At 44.6% G+C, this 14,919-nt stretch overlaps 2 protein-coding genes across 2 annotated transcripts in view; both read left to right on the forward strand.

Moving 5' to 3' along the window:
• Positions 1 to 781: 781 nt before the first annotated feature.
• Positions 782 to 14,919, forward strand: part of Ccn (cellular communication network factor protein Ccn) — a 348,489-nt gene continuing 334,351 nt past the window's right edge. The window contains exon 1 of the mRNA XM_077636042.1: positions 782 to 1,782. The gene's annotated coding sequence lies outside the window, so the exon portion shown is untranslated. The remainder of the gene's footprint in view (positions 1,783 to 14,919) is intronic.
• Positions 7,395 to 8,292, forward strand: LOC144124546 (uncharacterized). Its single transcript, XM_077657290.1, has 2 exons — positions 7,395 to 7,494; positions 7,891 to 8,292. Exons 1-2 carry the CDS (start codon positions 7,453 to 7,455, stop codon positions 8,290 to 8,292), a joined length of 444 nt encoding a protein of 147 aa, XP_077513416.1. The 5' UTR covers positions 7,395 to 7,452.

Below are 14,919 nucleotides of genomic sequence, written 5' to 3' on the forward strand. Positions count from 1 at the left end.
AGCAAAGTCAGTATCAATGCCCGCGAAGCCCCGTGTCTCGGGCACTTTTGGAAATGCCACAACAAACGAGCATATTTAAAACAGCGTATGCAGATACAGAGAGAGCAGGTATGTTGCAATTCGTTTCAATGAGAGGCGAGATAATTCTAGAGCCCATACAGAAGCAGGGCGTTAAAACGGCATAGGGTGAAAGACTGCATATTCCGAGAACATTCTGAAGGGGCCAAGTTTCGGCAATCCTTGCGTCAAAGAAAATATTACACTGAATAACAGCAAATATGACAGTGCGTGAGCACGAGCACCATGGATAGCCACGCAAAGTTCTACGCACTTAACATCCAGTTTTGTTCCTTTTCGAAAGACGCAGCGTTTCTGTTTAAACGAAAGCTCACGAATAGATTTGTTTGAAAGAAAGGTGAGTGCTTGTTAAGTGCACCTTCTTAGCTGATGTCCTCATGCCAACACGCAACTAAAAAAAGTAACTAGAACTCAGCAAAAACCGTTTATGATTTACTCTTTTCAAAGCAAGTTTGTCTATGTTTCGACAGATGGCGCGACCTTCCTCCGCAGCGGTTCCCCCCGCTCTTTCTTTTTCTACCCGTCGTCTCCCAGGATCAGCGTTTGTTGTTGTTCCCTTCGCGCCCGCGGGATTGCCCCGTCGCTCCCTTTCTCCAGAGCTCCCCTCTCCCTCTCTCTCTTTAAGCCCTCTCCTTTTCCGGCGGCCACGTGATCGGAACTCCGGGTCTCCGGCCCCTAAGTCTGAGCGCCCGGATCGCGCCTCGCACAGTCCCCGTCAGAACTCGTGCGCTGCGCACTGTCGCTGCTCTCCGCTCTCTCCGCACTGCAGAAACGGCGCGCTGCGCGCCTTCGGCTGGCGGCGGCAGCGGCGGTTCCGTTTGTCGACTGCGGTAACCGATACAGTCTCCGCGCTCGCCCTCGCTCTGCGCTGCCGAACATCTCCGCTTCTTGAGGGCTGTGGAAGCGCCGCTCGTACTCTTTGGACACTGATCAGCTGTCACCAGGCGCTCACGTACTTTCTATAGCGTGCGCGTGCCTGGCTCGACGTCTCCTCCTTTGGCGAATACTCGTCTTTTCGTAGACTTCGCGAAGCCCGTACTCGGCGATTAACATTCGCGTCCATCTTATTCTCCTCCTACTGTGACAAGCTGCGCTGCCGTCAACCCGTCCCTCACTGTACTGTCAACCTTTGGATCGCATCCTACAGATCAGAAGTGACACGAGGGATGTATCGGAAGACCAAACTCTCCGCAGTGTTGTGCTTCGTCGAATGACGGGACCCCACTCGGTTGCCCGCTGAGCATTACCTGCCGTGGTCACCGCGACTGCCCCTGACACTTTTGAATCCTGTGTGGACACCATCGTGCGGCATAGGAACATTCATTTTCCGCGAATGATATCCTTTTTCAGATTTCGTCATCCTTAGAAGTTTTTCTCTTCCTTGCCAAAAGTCAGTTATCGAGGCAATTTTCTGCTGGCATCGCTAACCTGTGCGACTGGGAGTGTACTGCACGACATTGTCGGGATGTTTCCCCAGTTCTGAGACTGAATTTTTTTCCTTTGTTGTGGTGTGCGCGAGTGTGCTTGAAGCGCTGATGTGAGCACAAGACATTCGCATATTTTTTTTTCGTATCGAACAAAAAGACGTTTGTGCCGTGTGAGGGACGTTGATCTGAGTAGCACTGTACTGACGATCTCCTAGCAGGAAGACGACAGCTGGCGTCACTATAGGGCGCATACACCTGTTAAAGGACGAATGCTGAGGTAAGCATTTTTATCTCAACCGAACGGCAGCGCTAATGGCACCGCTGATCCCGTCACAGCCAAGCACTGCACCAGAAAACTGTCACTGAACAATTAATTTGCTGCACTTCCCATTCATGAGTGGTACGTTAACCTGAAATGTGATCGTTACTGTTGGCAAAACCTAAATTATTTCTTCGAACAGTTATTGCGTGCCGTTAGGGCACGGGATGATTTCTGTCAAACCGCAAAAAATTTTGATGTTCTTCTTGAATGTCTCACGTTCACGCTGCTTTGCAGGTTACTTTATGATAATGCTTTTGAGCGCCCCACATGAATTTATTTGTTCTTTCTTTCTTTACTGATGCTGTCTGCACTATTGAAGGATCATTACAAGTATATAATGAAAGCAGAAAAGAAGCAATGTCACCATACTTGACAAGGACAAGCGCTCAATACATATTAATTAACAACTGATTTCACCAGATAGCATACATATTTGGAGTCTGTATCCTACATTGCAGCAAAGGAAAAAAAACAATGTCAAGCTGAAGTGCACTTAGCTCATATGTGCCTAGCGACCCACATATAGGGCATCACTCTTTCGGGGAGTAAGTCTAAAACTTCAGTGTGTAAAATCTTGCACACGCTAGCGTAGTTTAAAGAGGGCATAAACTTCTCCTCTGTAACGAATGTGTTGTGTGCGTTCAGTTTTTTGCATTCAGAAAGATCCGCCAGCCTTCAACGGACATCTTTTTTTTTTAATTTCGAATACATTGTAATTCTGCGAGAAAAACAAATAATTTTGCGTATTGCCATAAAGAAACCACCGCGCTTGATGAAAAATGTGATTTCGAACTTCACGTGAAATGCTTGAAGCTTTACTACACGTTACAGGTAACGAATTTGCATAGTATCCAGCATTGCAGGGTGGCTCAATGCTCGGTTTTGGGGAAAATATTTCCACCAATAAAACGATGATTCGGAATTATGAAGTGAAATAAACAATTAAATATAAAATTATTTAATTTTTTTGAAATTTCAGAAGTTTCGGTTCATACGGCTTAAGGACATGAATGAAGGGTAAAACTATACACAGAGACCAATAACAAAAGAAAACACAAAGTTGCTAGCAAACTGCATCGCCAGAATATATAACAAAGTCTGAATATATGAAAAGAACCGTAAGAGACGAAGACTGAATAGTGAATCACACGTTTTGTACATTTCTTCAAGAAGCTAGTTCATTCAGGATGCGTTCGAAAGCGGAAAAATAATACGATGTCACATGTAAAAGGGGCTGTCAGTTATTTAATGCACCTTGAAGCAATTGATGGTCATTACCATTTTAAAAGTATACGAAATCGGGCTACGTCTAAATAGTTCAGATAATGCTAATAGCGAGCTCGCGGTCTCGCAAGACGGTCCCTCAGTTACTCAATGGGCTTTATGGGTACCTCACTTGGCCTTAGGTAATATCGCGAAAGGAGGCATGGAATCACCAACGTGAAATAGACTTCGTAAATAGTCATGTCAAGACGAGATGGTTCTCATAATAAATGCTTATCACAAATGAAAGCCACCTTCCGAGCGCCCTCCCCCCCCCCCCCCCCATTCATAAAAAATTCAAAAAAGGAAAGCCAAGTCGATCACATTAACAGAGTAACTTCAACTTGGCAAGTAGCCAGAACTTCGCAGCTGTGTTGGTGCGGTAAAGCAGTCACTGAACACGCAACAGACGACGGTGAGTTGTTCAGTGGTGCCCTGCGTCACGCGTATGGTCTGTTTTCTTTGATGTTTACCATGGCTTGTCAAATAGCTAATAAGGTAGAGTAATTATTTCGAAACTCAAGCCGAATGAATTATAAACTTCACGGTTGAGAGGCGAACTTATATAGCGTACTTCTCCGAAGAGAAACAAAAGAATTCCTGATAGCGGAAGTGAAGTAGACTTTTTATATCCTAGTCTTATTACAATCTCACGATACTGACGTAATCCGATGTGCGTCCGTTTGATTACAGTCTAGATCAGAGAGATGAGGCGTCGCGGGTTATTCGATGCACAGGACGCACTAGATGGATCAGCACTCATGTAAGAACAGCGAGGAATAGGCGCACCTAGGGCTCTTTGTTCGCTCTCCATTAGAACATGAATACACGCAAACCTGTGTGGGCAGTCATAAATTTTTCAAACCTTCACAACTTCAAATGTATATTTTTCTAATCGAGATTACCAGGGATAACGCGAGTTTCTAAACTAGCTGAACATATTAAGTCACTTCCCAACGCATGGAATTATTGCCGCCTAATTGCCAGTACATGAACAACGCATAGCACTGGTCCCCCTGACATAAATTTCCGAAGCTTTTGAAATCAACAGCATCACAAGCAGCATTCTGAGAAAAAAACTACGCTGAACACTACGGCTTTGAGCGGTGCCTGTATTATGAACAACGGATAGAAATGCTTGGTTCATTTTGCATTAAAAGGCCCTCATTTGAATTAATTCATAGCTGGCATGTCCTTGTTGCCTTTAAGTTATTTACATGCGAAGCAAAATAAATATGTGCCTTCTACCAAATTTATTGTCTTAAAATGCGTTCAACCAGTCGCGAGGTTTTTGCCAACAGTTATGTATCAAATACCCAGATGGCATTTCGATATTCTGTTACAATAAGCACATTTTCCGTGCTGTCGGTGACTAAGATTCTAATTATATATTAACTTTCTCCAATAACTTAGAAGTCACGCCAAGCACATTGGTTACTGCTGCCTCAAGAATCTCAGTGATAAACACGATGGTGAAGCTTTTCCTGAACAGATGCTACGTCAAAGTTCCAGCTTCTCAGCTCGTTATGGTTGGTCATGGAAAGTACAGTTCTGTTTTCGTTTTTTTTTGTCCAAGAGGGCGTGCCAAAATGTGAGTCGTCAGAAGCCTTGCCCCACAGCCTGACCGTAACACTTTGCAATGCAGCTTCTGACGGTCGCAGGCGCCACGCATACACTGCACCCAGATGGTGCAATCATGACTGTGTTTTATTTGATTTGCAACAACGATAGTACTTTCACCTCTACGCTCTCTGCCTCAATCGCAGTATACTTTTTTGCTGCCTGCTGTAACGAAGCTGCCATGTGCCTGCTTCATTTCAGCTGTTGCAGCTGTGCGGACTCGGGCGGCGATAACCACGTTTATAAAGCACTAACAAGTGCACTAAACACTAGGAGCCTCTCTAGCCATGTTGCCTTATTAATGAGATAGCATTAAAAGCCTCACCGGAAAATATGTATCATCAGTTATAAAATTTGCCCATTCGCGAGAACGAAGTGATGATATAAGACCGGATTATTCCCATTGGCTGGAGGGAAGTTATATCACCAGACAACAAGTGACGTCACCCCCGGTAAAGGCATCAACAGCTTCTAATTCCACTGCACTGTCAACACATAATGTAACTGGGTGTCCCTGTGAAGATTTTGGGCGCGTTTTTTTTTCTGTACATATAGTTTGGTATAGCTTACGCCACGGTTCTTCTTATTTGGCTGTTTTCAATTGATCTTCATTTACTGCATCTGTGTCTAAGAGAGATGAGCACAGAAGCACACTCAACGGGAACATTTTTCAATGACATCAATGCTATTTCACTCGCACTGAAGGCTTAGGCGGCTAAAGCTTTTCTCATCAAACGAGCACGATAGCATCATGTGACAAACTTTGGGTCCACTAAAATAAACTCTGTGACTCACTAAAAATCATTGGCTTTTCTTTTTTTGTCATCAATATGCAGTATGCAACCACTAGAACAGCAGTGTGTCGCGAGTAAATTTTGCTTCGTTTATTGCCCACAAAATAAACTGCACTTTACATTATTAGGCTGATCAAGGACGCTGTGCACAAAGTGCATCCTTATGTAAAAGTACGGTTTATCTATCAACGTGTATTGAACATGAGGGACGGTGGGTACCTTTGTCTTTCGGCACCGATATCGAAAAGAGCCCCAAAATTATAGCATCGCATGAGGTTTACCTGGTCAAAATCAGAAACATTGCGCTCTCGGCAGTTGTTTCGTCCATCATCCATGTGCCCAATACATGTATTTTATACCCCTGTCACACGGGACGTTGAATGTCATTCGCAGCGAATGACATTACATTTGAATGGTTTTTTTTTTGCTGCTACGCGGGCACAGTCAATTGGATTCACAGCTAATGATATTCGTCCAGTGAATGAGTTTCCCGAACTCATGCACGCGCGACCTGTGTAATCTCGACGACAGCGACTTGGAGAAAAATTACAAAACTGATTAGTGAAAACATAATATAAACAATAAAAACTTTCACTGTTTGCACTTGTAATATATTTGAAATCTTTTTTTGACGTACAGGAGGATGTCTGAAGATGTACAACTATATTCTTCTTCCCAGTCACCGACGGCCCTTGTCAGCCATGTTTGTTTACAACTCGTTCTCGGTTTTGACAGTGCGGACGAAGCGTGGTTGGCGTGACTGCATTTTCGCATGCCATCTGCCATGGAAGACAGTTGCACAGCCTCGTCAGCGCAAAATCACAAGCCAAAGGCGCATTGGACCGATGAAAAAACGCGCGAACTTCTCAAAGTCTGGGAAGATCATATCGGCGATCTGCGCCGGGCGAAGCGCAACCTGCAGGTGTACGTCGCCATGGCCGAATGTCTTCGCGCGCAAGGTGTGCAAAAATCAATCAAACAAATAAAATCGAAGATCGAAAACCTCGCAAACAGGTACTGGTAAGTGAAAACTTACTCCTACATTACAAGTGCTCAGCTGCTGAAAGACGCGGGTTCGATCCTGGCCGCGGCGGTCGCATTTCGATGGAGGCTAAATGGTAGGGCCCGTGTGCTATGCGATGTCAGTGCGCGTTAAAGAACCCTAGGTTGTCGAAATTCCGGAGCCCTCCACCGCGGCGTTTCTCATAGCCTGAGTCGCTTTGGAACATTAAGCCACATAAACCAAACCATTTACTTACAAGGCCCCGTCACCGTGTGCGTGCCGTTTTCAGCGGTCGGGACAATGTATGGTACCACGCGCACACGCTTTTAAAGAGGCACTGAAGAACAATCGGCCTGTGCCTCGCCATTCACACGGCGCTTATTTTAAGTAATCTCTGATGCAATCTGTCCGTAGATTCCTTTTGTTACGCCAGCACATGCGGCGCTACTTTGTAGTGATACATTTACTATAGCTGAGTATGCAAACGCATCGTTAATGCATTTGTTTTTAATATTTTATTGCAAGACTTCCATTAATTTGACTGCTCTCGAAGTACTAGTTCATTTCCCAGTGTTTTTGTTTTTGCTTTGTGCGTCCGACGACCACCCTTTTCTTCTAATGACTTGGGCAAATTAATTTTATTCAAAACTGCTGAAGTGTCGAAATGTGTGAAAAGCTGCATTTGACTAGTTCTTGTGCAAGTAGAATGGATGCAATACATTGCTGGGCAAATATCACTACCAGACAGCATACCAAGAACGGGTTAATGCTTTTCTAGTACCAGTGATGTTGTAGAGTCCTCTCAAGAAATAAATGAAATTGCAGAAATTTTATACCTTTCTTGCAGGAAACTTAGCCGCAAGACAACAAGGTGCCATTAGATGGCGCTATTACAAAGATATTGCCCGCTTTCTTGGTCGCCTGCCCGTCAACGATAGCAGCCTGATGGATGAAACAGTGGATGACGAAAATGTCTCTTTTGAAATGGTAAGTACACGTCTGTAGAATAATGCACGGCTTCTGCAAACCCAGTAAGAGATAATTCTCAGGTATATGACACATTGATCTATAGTGTTCGTCTGGTGGCATGGCACATGATAAACATGACTAGTTTATTGATTCATCACCCTCAGCACCCCTTGTGGCTGTGTAAAACTGTGCACATGAATTCAAATTGAACATGGTAATAGCATAAGAGAAATGTCGCAGCCACATAATGCTAGGGTAGGATAGAATAATACTCGAAATAGAAATGCGCACACTATGCGTGCTGAGGTGAAGGAATGCATGCCACACGTAGCTGTGTTTCACTTCCTTAGTAACATCCAGGAGAGTCATTGCAAGCCACCTTTACACACACAGATCTTTTTTTCTCTTTTTCAGCTAATAGACAGCATGCAGCAGGAGCCACCGTCACCAGCTGATGACGAGTGGTCGATGACTCAGGCTGCAGTCTCCGAGCCACCTTCGCCACCACCATATGATTCGGGATGCCAACCGTCAGCCCTGCCCTCACCCTCTTCACCTTTACCGGCAGCACCCAGCACAGACCACAGATTACAAACAGCACCACCAAACAGTGAAGCCACCGAACACCACCACCAAACACCACCACCAAACAGCCACCAAGCAGCGAAGCCAAGCAGGCATGCCACACAAGAGTCTGTTACAAGACCTTGTCAACACAAATCGCAAGTTGTGCGCCGACCTCAGAAGAAGCCGGAGAGAAGAAATAGAGTTGAGGAGAATGGAGATGGAAATTCTCCTGGAATCAACAGCCACTGAGAAACGGTTGACAGATGCACTCCTCAAATACCTGGAGAAATAAAGTATGGTCATATTCAATTCAATTCCATTTATTTCCCAGAAACTTCTGGCTGGCTGCCTGGACTAAAAGCGGTAGGTATATAGCTTAACGAGACCCAGGCAGCCTTTACAAGGAACAGGGGCAGACTCAGTTCAAAATCGTTACATGCACAGAAAAAGAAGGAGCAGATACAGTTCAAAATCTTTACATACACAAAATTAAAAAGCGAACATATAGCCAGGTTACAGTTTTCACAAAAACAGTAGAGTCAAAAAGCAAAAATCATCATTATTGAAAATACGGAAGTGCAAAAAACAAATTTTCAAAAACATACAAGGGAACAGCTGGACTTGGCTGCGAAGAAGTCAGGAATTATTTCTGAAGAAATAATTCACGCAATGCTTTCTTAGTTGGGCTATTTGTATCTTTATATCTATTTAAAATTATTAGAATGATTAGGGGAAATTATTAGGGGAATCCCTAAGGTGGAGTAGAATTGTAATAAGGATGTAATTACTCATTAGCATCCACCCAATGCCGTATGACTGCGCTTGGGTGGATGCCAATGTGTAACTACTCCCTTATTAGAAATAAAGTATCTTTGAGCTCCTCATGGGTCACTAAATTTACTGGGCCTGCTTCCAGAAATACTCTGCAAGTGCAGCCCTCACGTCCTGGCCGTCTCCAGTACATGCATTACTGTTGTGTGACGGCTGCTGGTACAGTGCATTGAATGTGTGCATATCTTGTACCCACTGCTCTTCTACGTTGTCTCGAAAGGCTTCGCAGATGTTGTGCAAAGTACAGGACGCCTTAATGGCCTGCTTTGCATTTGACGGTTTACACTCCATTCTCTTCATAATGAATCTGAAGCGTGCCTTCACTCGCCCAAATGCATTTTCCACAATTCTCGACCTGGATAGGTTATAGTTGAAGAGAGCTTGTTTTGAACTGCATGGGGCATTTGAAAATGGCTTCAGCAAATGCGATGTGAGGGGAAAGGCTTGGTCACAGAGAATAATTGGTGCAACAGGTGTCCCTTCAATGACGGAGACTGGAGAATTGAAGCGGTCACTGTCCACAATTTTCTTCAGCTTGGACCGCCCATACACATGGGCGTCATGGCATCTGCCTGGGCTTCCAACGCTCAAATAGAGGAACCGGTACTGGTGATCGACAATCGCCAGCAGTATGATGCTGTGCCTGCATGTAAGAAGGGTTTATCAGCATGGTGCAGAAACTGTCTGTAGTGATGTCAAGTTTAGAAATACTGAGAACAGGAGTGTATATACAAAAATATTTGGATTTACAGCGGTTTCCTCCTAGGCAATGTATTTTGCCACCTGAAAAACACTAATGAATGATTCTTCTCCGGTCGACGCTTTCTTTTGTGAGCGGAATGTCTACCTGAAGCAACTAGTATTTCAGTTTGGGTTGGGAGGTATATCGAAAATGTTTACTGCATTACTTTGAAGGAGAAAAAAGGCTCAAACGCTAGCTTTTATCAAGCAAAACAAACAAAAATGAGGATGTGTGTTCTATTTATCATGTGCAGAAAAAAAATGCTCATCTGTCAGTGAAGGAGCTGATACAGCATTCTGCATTTCAGTAGACATACTGCATATGATTCTTTATGACAAATCGACGTTTTTTTAAAAGGAAACCTGAATGTCGTGGTACCTTATAAACAAAAATTTCTTGATTAATGCCGTTTTCAGTCATTTACTGTTTTGTCCCTGCACTGGTATTACAAAATTCAAAGGCAATATAAAAGAATGTACCAGCCCTTATAGTTGTAATAGTCTGCTGCATCTTTCTTGAGCCGTGATATGGCGAAGTGGCACCCGTCTAGCGTGCCGATGGCCTGCGGAAAACCAGTGATGGCGTAGCACTCCCGCATGTGCTCGGCCATCTGCCGTGGCATGTGCAGCCAAGTGCTCTCAAGGCTGTTGACGACTACTTGACAGAATTTTCTGAATACAGTATTCACAGTGGACCGGCCGATGCCAAAAAAGATGTGCAATTGTCCTGTCCTCAGCGCTGGAACACAAGCGGTACAATCCCACGGCAACGCGTTTCTCCACAGTAATGGGCTTGCGCATGTTCGTGACCAGCGCTGCAAGACTGACTGCAGCGATTCCACCACGTACCTGAACGTGGCAGGGCTCACGCGGAAGGCCTGCTTAAAATAATGAACACCCATTATAGGCAGAGTGTCCTCCAACCAGTTTTCATTTCTTGGAAACGTCCATCTTTCTCGGATAATTCCTTATGAATTATAGGCCCAAACAGCGGCCGACGTAAAAGTATTGGCCAGCAGACGCTGTTCCAAATCCCTCGTTGTCTTCGCGGATTCATCTATAGCAAGCCTCACTTGCTTCAACCAGTTCCGACGTTTCATTTTCAGCAGCTGGAGAACAATTAATGCTCGCTTGAAATGCTCATCATTCGTCATGGTCACAATTTCACCAACACTTCCACAGCTCGCCATATTGCTGACTACAGGAGGCATCACAAGCGGCTTTCAGCCTGTCTTGCTTTGGATACGTAAGCGGCTCTGTCATGGACTATTGCTGACCTTTAGCATTCCAATATATTTTTTAATTGCCTGTCAATCTTTAGCATTATATTACTAACAATAAACAGAGCATGCGTAAGGAAAAAGCATAATTTGTAACATTTTGTTATCATCCTAGTTTGCCGATGAACATCGCCATCAATTGCAAATATCAGTGAAATGACATTTCCTATGGCCGTGTAGACAGGAAACGTCAGATTGCAATGACATTCACTTTGCCTGTCATTTCCTGCGAATGACATTACACGCGCCGTGTGACAGGGGTATTATATTGTACATATATTATAACAAAGTTAACCGTCTCGTAAAAATACCCCATACAAGTTCCTCCACGGAATCAACGCATCATGTGCTGACCTCTGAAATGTGGATTTGCTTAATGGCCACTAAGTCATTGAAGCTTCTTTTCCCGTACATCTGTCCCAGTTTGCTTTTTTTGTTTCGAGTTGACGCAACTCAGTTCCTCTCCAAGAATAAACAATTTTCCGTCATAGTTTAGTTTCGGCACAATTTGTCAACTACAGTCCTATGGGTGCAAAAGAGGGGAAAAGAGCGCATTTGGAGCCACTCTAAGGTCGTGAACAGCAGGTTACCAGTGTTTCTCAAAGAAAGAGCACATAACAGTTGCATCGTTCCAGTACTCACCTACGCGGAGGAAACTTGAAGGATGAAAAGGATTTAATTTAAGTTGAGGATAGTGCAGCGAGTTATGGAAAGGAAAGTGAGAGCGCCAACGATAAAGAGAGAGAAAGGAAGGAAAATGGGTTAGGTAACAAACACGAAATAATGATATCCCAGCAGAAGTAAAGAAGAAATAGACATGGGGAGGGCATGCAAGGCGAAAGGAAAGTAACCGATGGTCTTTATGGTGACGGGGTGGATTCCAAGAGCACGCGAACGCAGCACGAAGCGGCAAAGAGCAGTAAGCGGTGACGAAAGCTGGCGCAAAAGAGGGTTCATTGGACGGCAGTGGACGAGGCCTTTGTCTTTCAGTGCATGTATTAGCTTGATGATGATTATAATGATAATACTTTCGTGCGTGTGCGTTTTTAACAGCAGATTTTCAGAAACGGAAAGCAGAAAAGAAATAATCGCATTGATTTGTGATGCTTTTTAATTCAGAGGCAAAATTTCGATACAATGGCTGCTAGGGGTTCTTAGCGTAATGGAAGAACGCTCACCCCGCATGAAAACGACCATATGCGTAAACAATCCAATGTCTGAGTTCATTTGCACCGATGATAATAACGTATGAACATACGGCACAGCGGCATTGTAATTGGCCTTTTCCAGATGTTTCGTTTGCCATGCGGGCGCTTCCGTTCGGTAAACTGTTATGCAGCTCCCAAGTACGGCGCCTTACGCATCTTGCAGATGTTTTTTTTTTAATCCAAACAGGCGAAAATTAGTGCCCTTTTTTTGTGCGCGTTGGAGATGTTACCGTACAGGGCAAAAAAGCGGAAGAAATGTAAGACTTTGAATACTGTAACACTGGCGACCTCCCTGTCCACATACATAGCGTGCAGTCGTCATGCTATTGTGAGCACACCCTCATGTGCCATTGTGAACGCTTGTTGAACCGCCGCGATGAAGCAGTTGCTACGCCGCATTTATACAAAGATCAAAGCTCCGAGTTCGACCGCAACCGCCGCAGTCGCACATCGATGGGGCTGAGTGCAAAGGGGTTGTGTACTGATATCTTCATGCGCGTTAAAGAATGCAAAGAGGGGGACTTTATTTCGTCGTCCCATGGCACGGAGCCGCTCCATCGACTTGATTCCGCAGAATTCTTCTAATTAAACCTATGCAGGACATCGTCTGCTCCACTGGATGGTATCAGAAGCGGTTTGCTTTTATTGTATAGGTATGGTGCTAATTAAAGCAGCATGCTATTAATAGATTCTATTTAGGACAGACCTCCGTTTCATACGGGCTATCATTCGCTTCCGATACGTGGATTTGGTTTTCCACGGACACATTGAATATGGCTGGCATGCCACGACAGAAGTGTAATATATGCTAGATATTGGCACAAAATGACGGTCGTTGAACTAATTTCTGCCTGAATACATGAAGAACATTATGAAATAAAATTATATGCACTTCAAACTGCTGTCAAGAAGAAAAAAGAAAGCACCCTAACCCATAAAAGGGCCGCAGTGCTCTTACTTCTGTTATTATGAAGCTGCCACTGTGAAGAGGCTTTTTTGGTCCAGCACTGACGTTGAAAATGTGGTGAAGAACAGAGCCATGCACTTTGACCTGAATGCAGGAAAGGAGGTCAGGGTGCAGAAGCGATTCTTAAACTGCCTTGCCTTTAATTTTCATTATGTGGCAGCCCTCACCAAAAGGCCGTTGGACTATACACCAGAAAAGCCTCGTTTTTTGGTTATTGTTGGTGTGATTTATATTATCTTGAAAAGAAGATGGCAGCATTTGCTGTGAAAAATATAATAAATACCGTTAATTACAGGTGCAGCAATGTGAGACTGCCCGGAAGGCCGTAAATACTGACGGTGGCGGAAATGACTTAGGCGATTGAGATTTTTCGCCCAAAACCGACTTGAACAGCATTTGGCTTCCTTCACACGAAATTACATATCGGTTCAGCAAGGAGCTGGCTCTAAAACTGGAAGGGAAGAGCAATGAAGCTGTGCACAGGCACTTGCAGAACTTCCATAAATAAATAAATGGCAGAACAAGCTTTAACGACCGCGACGACAAACCAGTGACGGACATGCGTTTGCCAATACGAAGCGTACTACAAAATGGTGATGGCCGACAGGGCTTGCTGGTTATGAAGACCGAGACGAAAATTTTTAACTAGAAGTGAAAAAGGAGAAAAAATACAAAAAGAAAATTGCTTGTATCACGTCTTCTGCGCAGTTTACTAGAAGAAGGGACAGTGTGACAGGAGAGAGCGGAAGCGGATCAGGGGTGAGTTGGCGGAAGGCTGCGCTCTGTCATCGTTGAAATTATTGCATTTTTTTCGCCTCTGTTCGTACAATAATGAATCCAAGAATTCATTGCCCCCTATTGGTGTCGTGCGAGGCAGGCGATGTGCGCGTACTCCGCGAGCAGTAAGTAACAAAAAAAAAACAGGAAGGGGATAGCGGGAAAGGAGTCGACGCAAAGGGAAGATATTAACTTGCAGCCAACAAGACGAAGTACTCCTTTGCAGGAAACGGCTCCGCGGTTGCGCCTCACAGCTCGGCATTGACTGCGCATCCGATGCATGCCGCACACTGATTGTGTTTCCTGCAGAAAGACGGCCGCAAACGACCCAAAGCTCCCTCCTACTCGGCGACTAAAATAAAATTAAGCTGCCCGCTGTGTTCTGCTCGAGCCACTAATCGTTTTCGCCCAGAAACTCATATTAAGATGTCTCGCCAAGAGAATATATAAAAAGGAGTAAGAAAAAACGGTAGGACACATTTTCACGCTCACGAGGAAGAACGTTTCCCGGCCAAGATCAGGAAAAGAAGAAAAAAAGAGAATAAGACGCCTGCAAGTGCCACAGCTACTTAGAGAAGGGGATATTTCTCTTTCCATGGCTTTTCAAAGCTTGCCTTAGGAGCATTATTCTTCATCGTCGACAGCGATGGCAGCGCTGATTTCTAAACCGTGGGACGCTGGAAAATCAACAAGGGGTGCCGGGCAGCGCTTCCCGATCCCATTTTGCCACTTTGGGGTGATAAGCGAGAGGGCTAGCACACATACTGGGCAAGAGCTGGAACCGATAAATGGAGAGGGACAAAAGAAAAAAAATGACGACAGCAGCAAAAAGAATGGGACGAAAGCAATAAAGAGCGCGAGAGAGAAGAAAATGGGAAAACGCTTACGAGAATCGGTTGTAGACTGTCACTAAACTCTTCTATTTTATTTTTTGTGTCTCGTCTCCTAATCGACGTCCGAAGCAGCGACTAGCAGGAGGCTGGGAGAGGACAAAGACGGGAACAAGAAAAGGGAAGCTCGCGGAAACAAGGAGAGCGGCAGAAGAGAGGAGAGTAAAGTGTCGCAGCGAAGA

Source organism: Amblyomma americanum, chromosome 1 (genome assembly GCF_052857255.1).
Source record: "Amblyomma americanum isolate KBUSLIRL-KWMA chromosome 1, ASM5285725v1, whole genome shotgun sequence".
Lineage (NCBI taxonomy): Eukaryota > Metazoa > Arthropoda > Arachnida > Ixodida > Ixodidae > Amblyomma > Amblyomma americanum.

Bases quoted from the DNA above. Each gene is read 5' to 3' on its own strand.
- LOC144124546 (XM_077657290.1), top strand. From the start codon at position 7,453: ATGGATGAAACAGTGGATGACGAAAATGTCTCTTTTGAAATG. The intron at 7,495-7,890 runs GTAAGTACACGT...TCTCTTTTTCAG, and splicing joins AAAATGTCTCTTTTGAAATG to CTAATAGACAGCATGCAGCA.